The following is a 12,635-nucleotide window of genomic DNA, read 5'->3' as shown; positions in this document are numbered from 1 at the left end:
TGTAAAGACCGAAAGTGATGATGTAAGCAGTTTATAATACCGTTGCTGATTGCAAAGGCAGGCACATAAGTTGATAATTACCAATTGTATATCGAAAATGACGGGACATCGACCAATAATCGATCGAATATTGTGATGCCATTCGTCACTGCACCTGTAAGTTCTTTCTTTAGAGCATGCTTTGGATAGCAAGCATGTCTATTTTGCACAGATGATGTTTTCATTGCTTCGAAATTTGTTTGGGATATGGACTCTCTTTAAATAATTTCCACGGAGTATTACTTTCAAATAGCAAGAGTTGTCACGCATTGTGCAGTCGCACAATTAATATTTCTATTTTCAATGACGCACCGAATATTCAACTCTTTTTCAGATATCTTTTTGCTTGAAATTTATTACCACTGAAAAAGGAACTCTCATCGATGAAGTCATTGGGATAATAATTTCTACCCAATATAAATGAAAATACAGTGAAAAAAAATTACTCATTACTTTTGACTTTTTACAGTAAAAAATTACTCATTACTTCTATGATTTAAGTTTATAACTTAAGTTCACCATCTAATGCATTATTTATTCGCTTGTTGCATATATGTGCTTAATCTTCAATGAATACGGACTGAAAACTTTTCGAATATAGAAAGTTTGAATAAAAATGTATTATTGAGGGGACTGACTGAAAAGCAAATAATCATAGAGAGATAAATAGCAAGGAAATGAATCGGATATGAACTGTTAATAAAAAAAATGAGTAGCTTTGGAGTATAATTTTATTTTGTGTTCTTAAACAGTTTATGAATGGAGTGGAGAGACTAATTTTTACATCAAGGCTACTTATTGATCAATAGAAATTTGAAATGTTTTCAGAACCTTCATCACTCACAGATGCCAGCGGACAGACAAGTAGGCTAAGATATAAAAGGAATGTACCTTGTATTTTTGTAGCGTTAATATACTTAGTTATCAATCTTAGAAGGAATAATTTTACAGAACCGATCATAATTTATCGTTTGATTGATTTTATGTACCACAAAAAATCCGAAAAAGACATTTTGATCAGAAGAGTTAGTTACTTGGAACAAGGGTTAAGACATGAAAAGCTTTTTTTTTAATTAATAGCAAATGCATCATAAACTCCCTATATTGTTCTGTTATTGACAAAATTCACTATAGTTTTTGATTTGGACCCGTTATGTGCATGCTTTATAGCATCAGATGCTTTAGCAGTTACACTCAAGTTTGCTGACTCTGAAATATCCCAGTGCTATTTAGTAATGCAGCTTTTTATTGATAAGATTATGAATGAGAGAAACACTGGAATCGGGACAGTTATATTTATTAGTAGCAAAAGTGTTAACTGTTCATTTCACTAACTTGAATACAGAAACATTTTAAAAGTATTCCTTTTTTTCTTCCATCACTGTTTTCTGCTACTTTCTGATAACTATGCACTTAATGTTATCGATTCATCTTTTGTCTCTCATTACATATTGCCACTTTGGCTGCTTTTATTAATGGATATGTTCCCCGCTTACACACTCCCTGAAAAAAACTAAGTATTCAGTGCTGAAGCAACAAATAGAAGAATACGAAACGCTTAATATAATCTTACAAACAGGGAGTAACAAGCAATACTTTATAGTCATCAGATGCCAGGTCGTATATCATAATACCGGCAAGATTGTATGTTTTTATGTAGCTCGCCTTCGTAAACATCGTTATTGGATTTTCTAGCCCCAACCATTGCCGATCACCACCATGTATATATGCCGATCGTGTCTTCTCATCAAACACATATTTATAATTCTTTGTTTTCGTTAGATTGCACACCTCAAAAGAACTTTTCTAAGGGACAGAAGCATTATGAAAGAAAATGGGAACAAGAACTTTTATCGGAAGCAAGTGTTGCAGTGACCAATGATAGCTAACGTTCACTTTAAAGAGATGATATAATAGGGTATCGTCATAATTCATTTTTGGATATAACCTTCTGCGGTATCCTTTCAGCTAAATTAACCACATCTTTCATACAGCTTTTCTTGCAGTTAGTACTAACAATTTATCGAACTTTTCATTTTTTCAGTTCTAATTTAACAAGCTATTATTATTTGATATTAATTAACCGAGTGCTAAATCGTTCTTAGTTAGAGGCTTTTGTAACCGAACTTTATGAAATTCAATGTACACTTCATAGTCCAAAATGGATTTTGTGCAAGTATGAATAAATGAAAGTGTTATAATTAAAATTTTATATGAAAAATGCCTTGACAAATGGATAGGCAGCACCAATATTTGCATGTCCGACAGCTGGAGCGTAGAGGAAGTGAAAATATTTGTTAAGAAGTGTGTAGCCACGTCCGTAAGTGGGTATGCCGAATATGGTCTTGTTGGCCCAAAGACCCCTTTCGAGCCAATGCTGTGTCGAATAATCCTGAATACTAATCATTTTCATTTTGAGTACTCATTTTAAATCTCATGTCATAACTCTTCTATAATGAGATTAATTGCAAATTAACCGAATTCATTTTGCTGAGTATTCCAAATTCATACTGTTTAGAAAACAGTGGTGCATTAAAACCTGTGCAAGGTTCCAATTTAGAGTACATATGAAAGTCGTAATTCATGATTTGAACGTAGTCCAAATACCTGAAAGGAAAACCATACATATGTAAGGTTCCTGTTAGTTAAATCACTGTCGCGGATTTTAATATCGCGAATCTCTAAATTGCTATACGAGAGTTGAAAATACAAGTAAGAAATATAGTATATGAACTTTTGCAAGTAATGTTTATACCTTGAACTCTTTGTTTCCAATCTTATGTTTAGACTGTAAATCTTTTATATATCGCTTACACGCTATCAGCTCCTCATTTAATTGACCTCGGTGTAATGCCGCCACTAATTGTAAATTATCGTTGAATCAATGAGGTTAACAACTTTTGCTTAATTGATGCTTGTCAGCTAGTAATTAGAACTGCTTGTAAACCAGATCAACAGTTCTTTGTTAGACCGATTATTCTTTCGGTAGGGTTAACCACTTATTGTAAATCATATACTTTATATACGTATATTGCTTGCTATATAAGGAGACATTGTATGTATGTCCTTTTTGAGAGGGGACATTGTATGTGCTTTTTACCAAGAACGAGGAGAGTCAACTTCAATTCCCTATCAAGTCATTGTACTATTGCTTCTACTAGTAAGAAAATTATTATACTCCTCTCTTACTCCACATATTTACATCTATATCCAACGAGTCTCTCTCTCTAAGTAATAATTTAAACTTTCAAATCTTCCACAACAACTCCCACAATTCTTAAATTTAATTATTAATAGTCAAGATTAGCATTTTAAAGTTAGCCTGTGGAATTCCATCTACAGTGGTGCTATTATGTCATATTTGTAATGAAGTTGAACAAATAACAATCAGCTGGTAATCAAAGACTTCAAAAAGAAAAGACTATGAAAGAACAACTTGTTGAATGGATTAACATCATAAGCCTTATTAGCGATTGGAGCGGGTGCAGCCACTGCTGCACTTAACAGTAGATTGGGTTTCGCCTGATCGAAACTTTCCCGCAATTCCTAAAAAGACTGGGAAAATATTAATCGTTCTTATTGATTGAACTCTCAAAAAGGCACTTCCTCAAAAATAAAGGATTGCGATGATGCTGTTAAGATAATGCGCAAAGGACTTACTTTGATAAGGACAGACAGACCTTTTCTATCCGTGGGCTGTGCATCCCGACTCCATACTGGGAACTCCCAGTCAATGTCGAAACCGCTCAACTCGTTCGCAACCAAGTACCGTGTTACATTTTCTACCAGTTTTTTTCGTAGTTCACTGCTTTTTACCTGAAAACTAATTTTTTTCTTTACCTCGTTAACATTTGGAGACCTGAAATGAAGCAATCCATATAATATCAAAATACTATCCTTTTGAAGGCATTTGGGAAGAATAATATAGCCTGATATAATTTTTTGAGAAAAGACAACTGTAGTTTAAGCTCCAAAAAAATCTACTGCAGCATATAAAATGACTAGATAGTGCCAAAATAAAAAAGAAAATATTTCGGTAAAGAATGAGGAAAAACTGAAAGAAGAAAGAGAAAGAAGAGGGAGACTCCACAGAAATCAATATATATATTAAAGTAATTGATGCAGTCGAAATATCAAATTATCAAAAAATAAGACATGAAAGTTATGAAAGAGCAAACGTACGAGATGTGACATGCGACTGTTGACAGGTGTAAGAGTAATCAACAGCTTAGGAGATGGCCGTTGATCATACAACCACTCTCTTGTGGTAGCCAATGCGCTCCTATTAGGCAAGATGACATGGTGATGTTCATCGATTGTACAGGAGCCGATCAGGTTATAATGAGTGCATAAATTTTCTTCCAAATAGTTTAGAGATGGATTTTCCATCCTTTAAGTACTTATTAATAGTATTTAAGAAAATAGCTTCTAAGTGAATTTAAAATACACTGATTTCTTCTAAAAGTGGAAATTGAACTTCAGGTGGATTGTAACTGATAACCTTTTGCTGGAATAAATATCTTACATTAGAAAATGATAATGCGGCACTAATTTTCTAGAAACAAAGAAAAAAATTACTGGAAGTAGCAGCTTATAATTGGCTGACAATCTAGGACCAGAAATATATGCATGACACAAATGATCATTAATAATGAAACCATCTGAAATTCAATACTAATTTTCATAAAGATGTTATTTGACCAAATAAATCACGATCGATCCAACTTTCAGTGCAAAAAACTTAGGATTGTTGAAATAGGAGCCCCCTGTTATCATTATCGATGTTAGTTATGATCATTAATGTAATCATTGTAGTAATTTGAAAATAATGAAATAATTATCTCATTACTAGACAAACATGGAATAAGACATTTATTAAAATTTTGCAAGAGTTCCAATTGGACAAAAGATAGGAAGAGAGACAAACGAAGGGCTCTGATGCATCTGTGTCATTTGTTTATGTTCTGCAGTTACTAATAATGATTGCTGCACTCTTTAGATTGAGCTCCTGAAATCAGGTGTGCTTTGTGGAAGAATGTTAACTGTGCACACTAGGTCATTAAGAAATCCGCTGCATTAAATATTCTGGCATTAATATGTTATGCTTGTATTATGAACATGTATGCATAAACATAGCACAGTATTAATTGAGGGAATCTTCTAATTTGCTTTCTGAATAAACACTTCATGATCGTTTCGTTACCATCAATGATTAATGATGTGCTACGATTTTAAATTTAAGTAATTTCAATAAGTATGTGAAAATATAATTGTGGTTAAGAATAACTCATTAATTAGCTAGTGTTATACCATCTCTCAATTCTTTTGTGAAATTTGTTGAAATGTATTTAATAAAGTATTACTGCTAGTTATCACAATAACTTTTTAAATTTTAAAACTTTAAAAAGTTTGCATCATCTCTGAAATGTTTTTGTATCTCTGATTACGGTCCGAAAATGTTGCTAAAATCAAACAAATAATGATAGGAAAATTGTCTTCCACAACATTAACTAAATGAATTACTGTTTAAAATTTTAAATATTATCTTCTGCCTTATGATTTTCTAATAGACTGCAATTAACTAGTGATCTTTAAATATTCACTACAATTTTAATTTCTCAACAAGAAGTTTGCTGAACATTTGACATCAAGTAGCAGTTCTCACACTTTTCGCTCATCCTTTGTTTTTACTTTCAAGTCCACTTATATTACTTCCTAACATATGAAGTGTAATAATGGAAATTAATTATGAAAGTTATATGCTAAAACCTGCTATTATTTGTAAAAAAAACAGAAAAAGACGCTGAAAAAATTTTCGTTATATCAGTCAAAGAAAGCAAAAAATACAATACTTGTTATCAACCAAAGACAAGCTCCAATAACATATGTGGCTCATATGTGCCTAAAATTGGAGAGTAAAATCATCCGATAATTTTCTTCATTGTAATATGAAAGCCTAATTATAATATGAAAAACAATTTATGTCCAAATTAAATAATTTTCATGAGTTATCAAGTTTTTTCTCCAAAAATTAAAAAAGAATAATTTAGTTAACTAATCTAAATTTAAGGATATGAAAAGAGAAGGAAGAAAGAGTTATACGAAATAATTAGTTTTTTTTTTATGACTGTGATATTTATATTTCAATAATTTTAATAGTGTCACAATTAAAGGCTGTATTTGTTTATATTCTAAGCATATTCATTGTACCTTATTATCACTACACTTCTCATTATTTAAATTATGCAACAAATCATGTCATATTCCTCAAAAATCTTCACTCTTTGTATTGCACAAACATGAATTAAAATATAACATCTAAGTAATATAATAGAATATAACACTGTAATATATATTTCAATCTATGCTATTCGTAAAGCAAATCATTTCATACTTAACACGTTTACTAGTACAACGATCAGCTTTCGATGTTAGTACAAAATAGACAAAAAATCTTGTTGCAAGACTACAACGCTGCAACAGTGTAAGAAACACTGCGACGATTTATAGTGTGAGTGCAATTTCAGATTAGATTTTCCTACGGGTGTCGTGAGACGGGTACGGATGAGTATTTATCCGTTCTGGTATTTCATTTTTGATAGTGATTAGTCAGTGATATGCATACATTTAAAGCTCTAAGGTAATCGGAGGTTACCTGAATATGTGCTAGGTACATAATATCATGATGGTGTATCATTGTTACTTTGTAATACTATTGTACAGCTTATATTGCTCTGTACAATATTATTTAATTGACCAGAGCGCACATCCTTCTGTGAGTGACCAAAAAGTACATATTGTTACCGTTTTATGCTCCTTCGTATTTGAATACTTTTATCCTGCCTTATCTTGTAATTTTTTTATCTCTTCCGACTTTCTACCTGTTGTATCCACATTATTTATTGTCCGCGAAAAAATTTCTCATTGATTAATTATAAATGAAAGGAGTAATATTCTCATGCCAATTAACTTAATTTGCATGAGATAGTAAGTGAAATAGTATAAATGATTTGAACTTGTCCGAAAATGAAGTACTTTTTTCCACTAAACTGATTGTAGATGGAAGATGATAATGCTACTGACATTTATAAATGGATGTTCTATACTAAGGATGAAGATAATTTCTATGATGAAATGGAAATGGAAAGTAATGGGACGCTGAAAAAAGTTGAGGTTAGTCCTAATCTTAGGATGGTACTGTGATACAGGAAAATATTGTGTGTAGAAGTGGGAGAGCGAGAGAGAGATAGAAAATACCTCCTAGATTTACAACAATTATTTTCTGGAGTCTTAATATTTTCCAAAATTAATGTATGAAATCAACTGAAAATGGTATGAAAAGCATCCTTCTTGAAAGATGCCCTTTTAATGAATTAATCAAAAAATCTCTGCGTGTCTGGATATTCTGGACATTTGTCCTTCTGCCCTATCTTGTGACCTTTCTATCTCTCTCAACTGTAGGTCTGTTATGTCTACATAATTGTTTCCATTATCCTTCACTATAGTAATCAACTACAATTCTATGCAATGAATATGTTAGCAATTTATGTTTTTTTGTTTACATAATTGAACCATTTTTTAGCTAAAGATTCGCAGCAATGTGTTGGGCGTGCGCTATTGCAAAGAAGAGCCTATTGAACCAATGGTTATTGTGTTAGAAAAAATATGCTTGAAAACACTTCCGGATACGGATGGGAAATTTCCATTCATGCTAAGTTTTGACTCTGGATCAATGATATTTTTCTCAAAGAGCGAAGAGCAGCGTGAGGAATGGATGGTAAAGGTAAAACAAATTACTGTCATATGAAATTAGGGAGATAGGCGGTTTATTTATGGAGAAAAACGAATAAAAGGGAAAATAGAGGCTCGCCAAGTAACTTCTGTATTTTTTTTTGGTTTGAGATTTTTTTTTGGACTAGTGATTGTTTTTACTACGAGCCAGTAACGACTTTTTAGTGAAGTGAAAAAATGTTAAAAGAAATGAAGTAATTTATCTTAGATATCAACTTGTTCGCATAGAATGGCTCAGGCGGAGCTTGATGAAATAGCTGATAATTTTTTTAATACTTGCACCGTTAGTGCTTTTGCTCCTCTTGCAACCAACTCGATGAATTCCTTTTATTTGACAAATCCCGTGAGGAAGACTTACAAATTTTCTATATCTCAAGTATGTTATTTCCTTCTACTACTTATTATTTTATCGTAACCTTTATTCTTGACATACGGTTCGTTATCAGTTGATGCACTGCACTGAATGATCGAAAAGTTATTTGCTTTGATGATTTTTTTTTATCGTTGCATTTAACTTTTTCCATTCTCAGCTGATTTCATTTTCACTAGTGTAATATGCGTAATGGTTAGCACAACAATGAAAACTGTTCAGAATGTTAGTTTGCATTCTCGAAAGATCGTATGCGAAGAAGTTATGTGGGAGAGCAAGCTGTGCACAACATTACCTATACAGATGGTTAAATTATATCTAAAATGGTGTAATGAAATGAGTGAACAGTTGAAGAGCCGTTTGTGGTGTGTACCTAATGAGTATGTGGACCCAATTCACGATTGTCTTAGGTAAACTTTTATTACTTTTTTTATAGAGTTGTTCTACTTTTACCTTCGTTTTGGAATGTTGCAGGTCTCATATATATCGCTTATAGGCATTTGTCCGCCAATCAAGAGATCTTCATGGACTCGTTGGAATTCCTTGAATCCTACGCGGGTCCTTCCTTTCGTTCCTCCATGGAGAAGTTCCGTGTTGCCTTCGCATCCGTACCTACTAATTTGCATCTGCAACAGTTTTTCATTGAGGGACATTCCTATAGTTACCTTACCGTTGGCACTGCCAGTGCTATTCCTCTTCGTTTCGCGGTAAGAATTACTGAAATTATAAGAGCTCCTTGAAACCATTATTGTGCTTTTAGTTGTGTTTTTTTTTTTTTTTTTTTTTTTTTTTTTTTAGCACGGTGGTTTAACAAAACAGCGTGTCTCTCTCTGTAGTTCGGTGAACAATCCAAAACAAATCGATCATATTCTTGATTGTCGATTTTATCACAGACGTCGCATTTTACAAGCTGCGAAATATAAGATTGGTGAACTGTCAAGAAAAATCGAAACTGACTGGCATATTGCAGACTTTGGTAAAGTAGATAAAACTGGTATACAGTTACTGGCCGAGATAAAGCAAGTGCGTGTTCTTGATATGAAACAGAAAAACATATTATACTGACTAATGATTTTTATCGCCTTAGTGCTTATAATATTATTCTTTAAAAAAATAAAATGTTAAAAAAAAAAAAAAAAAAAAAACATTATTCTTTCAGCTCCACGAAAATTTGATTGATTTAATTAGCTCTTTCCCAATAGTGTCTACATTAATCGATTATCTCTTGCATTGGTCGAAAACTCAGAGTTCCATGACACGATTATGTTTGGAAAAGGTTTTGTTTGATTCTACAGCATTGTGTAATGTCTACAACATATATAGGGGCCAACAGCAGTATCGGCTGCCGTATAATAAGGAATGGTGGAGTCTAAGGAATACTAAGCTTCGTTTCACATTTATTACTTTGTAGGTGATGTACTCAAAAAATTGAAAAGTTCCTTATTTGAACTCTACAATGAGTATGACTCAAACAGAAGATGATTCCGGCAACTTCCAGTGAAGTGCAACTAGTAGAAGTCAAGTCAGTTCTGTGAGGCTCAGTGCTGTTGGGCTTCTTTATTTATTGCTAGCCATTTAAAATTTTTTTCAGAGAAAATTTGCTGTTTTTACATCTTGCGACAAGTAATGTTGTAAGCTTAGGCTTGATTTTAGCGCAAAATATCGTAAACTGCTTAGTACTGCTCCAGGAAAAACATGTTATAACAGACAGTTTGGACAGCCAGCTCGATACCATAGAAGCTTTTTTGATCAGCTTGAATACCAAAATGGCAGTTATCGATTCTGTACCAAATAATGAAGTAATTTCTTCGATAATTGAGACTAATTGTTTTTTTGAAAATTTTGAGACAGTTATTATTGCTGTCAGATTTTCTGACAGCTATTTTATAATTGATTCAGTTACAATTTAAGACAACTCAGACTAAAATATTTTGCAGGATTCCAGGAAAGAGTACGTGAAAAATGCAAGACACACTTTTAATTCTGTTCTTGACGCAATGCTACAATTGACGGAAAATCTTCTTGATGCTCAACTTTTAGGTGCTTGCTTATATTGTTTATGGTGTTATTAATTAGATATAGTAAATATGTTTGGTGAAATATTTATGTTTATAGGCTTGGTTTTGGCTCTAAAAAAGTCCAACGACTGCCAGCTCTACTTTCATATCCAATTAAGAAGCGATTTGGTGTTGTCTCAAGCAATTACCATAGTGACAACTGGGTTACTAGCTCTTTTGGAGCAGGAATTAACTGAACTGCCGGACTGGTCCATTATTTCACCACTTGTCACTGTAAATATTTTAACTTTTATTTTTCAGAAGTGAAGCATAGCCTTCTCTGAGCTTTCTCTAATTGACCATTTTTTCCTTTTCTTTTCAGGTGTTTTCCTTTCTCTCTTGCTACGGAGACGAGCGAGGCATGATGGAAGATGCGGGAGAATGTTGGGCATCCTTACAGGACCGAGTTTTATTCAAATTTCTTCATTCTACCTCATCCGTTGCATCAGTTTGCGTTCCAACGGTTAGTGGCGATCGCTCAAAACTTATCGTTCAGGTGCCTTTGCCACACAGTATATACCAGGTCTTTTTTTACTAAAAATTTATCTTATACATATTTTTATATGCTGCATTTTTGTAATTTATAAGTCAAATTTTCAGCAAGCTTTTTTTTATTTCTGTCATCCGTATGACATTCTCCAGGGTTTGTCAGAATCTCTTCGATCAGGCTCTACATTCAGTGTGAATGCGGTGTTCTGGAATCTAGGGATCAATCATGAAGCTACATTCTCCCAATCAATCGCTGGCGATAGCTCGTTGGAGCAGTCTATAAATCTCGCTGCTGCTAAAGCGTTGGTCTCCTATACTTCGTCTCTGAAGAACATATCGCACACTGCTGAAGAACTTGTTGCCGAACTTACCACCACTGTAAAACTATTCTTCCAATATTTGATTTCTATATTGCACCTCCAGGTTATGCTATAAATTTTCTTCGCTGTTGTAACCTCTTTATATATCTTGGGCTTGTCAATTATAGGTAGAGGCAAATCCGAGCAACAAGAATATATCGATCTTCCGACTAGTGATGGCTGCAAACGCTGCGCTTCATGGAATTGCAGTACTCTGTTGCAAAAGTGGCAAGGACCGTACATCGATGGCCATTACTTACGAAGAAGGGCGAATCATACGTGAGAACTGTGGAGTAACTGCTGAACAGGTGATTATGTTTGTTGTTATTTAAGAACATTAGTGCAAATTTCATTCTGCCCTAATTTTGTAAGCTCACTGTTATAAAATCCTTTACTGTCATATTGATTGAAGTCGTTTTCTATGTACGTGAAGATAAATATGGTTTTGCCTTTTCAGATGGGAGAAATGATTGTTTGTCTGCGTCGAGAAGGTGTACGACGTGAAAATTGTCGTAAAAATATTGGAAGAGCATTGTATTCATTCTCACCTTTCCAAATGCACTTCATTCCCAAAGAGTTTCGGCCTCCCTCGGGCACCTTTGCTCAGGGAATCAGCAGCTAACCCATCATCTATTTTCTTATTTGTATATTCCTTTATCATACTATTATTACCATCTTGACTTGACTAGAAACTAACAGCTGGAGATACTTAGTTTCTTTTGTTTACCATATACATCATGAATTGTTCTGCCCTTTACTGTTAAAATTTGAGTTCTAACATATGTTGTTGGACTGTTTGATGTGCTTTTTTTTTTTTTTTTTTTTTTTTTTTTTTTTTTTTTTTTTTAAATTATTCAGCTATATGAGCAAATGAGCGTGGGAGAAATCAGTTGCTTCGGAGCAAAAAAGGATATGTTCCTTGTAAGTTCTTATTGGTTTTTGAGTTCGAGTATTAAGATTTCGCGATCCAAACCTAGTGGGCTTAAATATTTTATTTGGCATTCAGCCTCTTGGTCGTGGTATCGTAATGGTTCATTAGCAATATTGTCAACCCATAGTCCTCTGCCTATCCTGCCGTATGAATAAAGGGAATTAAAGCCAAATTTATGATTAGGGTACTTTGAGATTTACTTGCTTTCAGGTCATCTATACATGCTTTATTTTTCACATCGTGGCAGCTTTTTCACTTGATTTTCTTTTCTTTTTTTCTTCGTTTTTATTCACTGCAATTTTGATTTGTTAGACTTTAATGCAGGTCAATAAAGATACCCGTTCAAAAGCATTGTATTTAAATAATGCACAATAATTTCAAAATGCTATTAAAACTGAGATGCCCATTCGGTTTTAACCTGCTATGGTGTGTTGTTGTGATATTCATATGTTTCAGTGTGTTTAGTGTTAGTTAAAGCGAGCGTCCGACTCAAATTGCTAACATTTATATATTCCAAAAGTAACTTTCGGGAAGTTGAACGAGTACGTTGAAATTCGTGACAATTTCTTTCACACTAATGGGATTAATTCTGCATCTCT

General features: G+C 33.4%; 3 protein-coding genes across 5 annotated transcripts; 2 read left to right on the top strand and 1 right to left on the bottom strand.

Moving 5' to 3' along the window:
• Window positions 1-135: 135 nt before the first annotated feature.
• Bm1457 (Uncharacterized protein) lies at window positions 136-463 on the top strand (the record flags this gene model as incomplete). Its single annotated transcript, XM_043076894.1, has 2 exons — window positions 136-156; window positions 374-463. The coding sequence occupies 2 exons, from the start codon at window positions 136-138 to the stop codon at window positions 461-463; spliced, it is 111 nt and encodes a 36-aa protein (XP_042932828.1).
• Window positions 464-1,458: 995 nt separating this feature from the next.
• Window positions 1,459-4,700, bottom strand: Bma-cht-4 (the record flags this gene model as incomplete). Of its 2 annotated transcripts, XM_043076892.1 has the most annotated exons (8): window positions 1,459-1,542; window positions 1,636-1,830; window positions 2,264-2,431; window positions 2,517-2,646; window positions 3,476-3,585; window positions 3,700-3,855; window positions 4,222-4,429; window positions 4,618-4,700. In XM_043076892.1, 8 exons carry the CDS (start codon window positions 4,698-4,700, stop codon window positions 1,459-1,461), a joined length of 1,134 nt encoding a protein of 377 aa, XP_042932826.1. The 2 variants fall into 2 exon arrangements, with proteins under 2 accessions (XP_042932826.1, XP_042932827.1); XM_043076893.1 differs by lacking the exons at window positions 3,476-3,585; window positions 3,700-3,855; window positions 4,222-4,429; window positions 4,618-4,700 and having other exon boundaries at window positions 2,517-2,624.
• Window positions 4,701-7,098: 2,398 nt separating this feature from the next.
• Bm5174 lies at window positions 7,099-11,727 on the top strand (the record flags this gene model as incomplete). 2 transcript variants are annotated; one of them, XM_043076890.1, is made up of 14 exons in its annotated part: window positions 7,099-7,212; window positions 7,622-7,822; window positions 8,039-8,206; window positions 8,423-8,610; window positions 8,697-8,907; window positions 8,999-9,223; window positions 9,360-9,476; window positions 9,889-9,999; window positions 10,138-10,240; window positions 10,316-10,491; window positions 10,580-10,780; window positions 10,900-11,124; window positions 11,234-11,413; window positions 11,563-11,727. In XM_043076890.1, 14 exons carry the CDS (start codon window positions 7,099-7,101, stop codon window positions 11,725-11,727), a joined length of 2,385 nt encoding a protein of 794 aa, XP_042932824.1. The 2 variants fall into 2 exon arrangements, with proteins under 2 accessions (XP_042932824.1, XP_042932825.1); XM_043076891.1 differs by lacking the exon at window positions 7,099-7,212 and having other exon boundaries at window positions 7,682-7,822.
• Between the last annotated feature and the right edge of the window lie 908 nt (window positions 11,728-12,635).

This window comes from Brugia malayi (genome assembly GCF_000002995.4).
Source record: "Brugia malayi strain FR3 genome assembly, contig: Bm_v4_Chr1_scaffold_001, whole genome shotgun sequence".
In the NCBI taxonomy this organism is placed as follows: Eukaryota; Metazoa; Nematoda; class Chromadorea; order Rhabditida; family Onchocercidae; genus Brugia; species Brugia malayi.
This window is presented reverse-complemented; position numbering and strand designations above follow the sequence as displayed.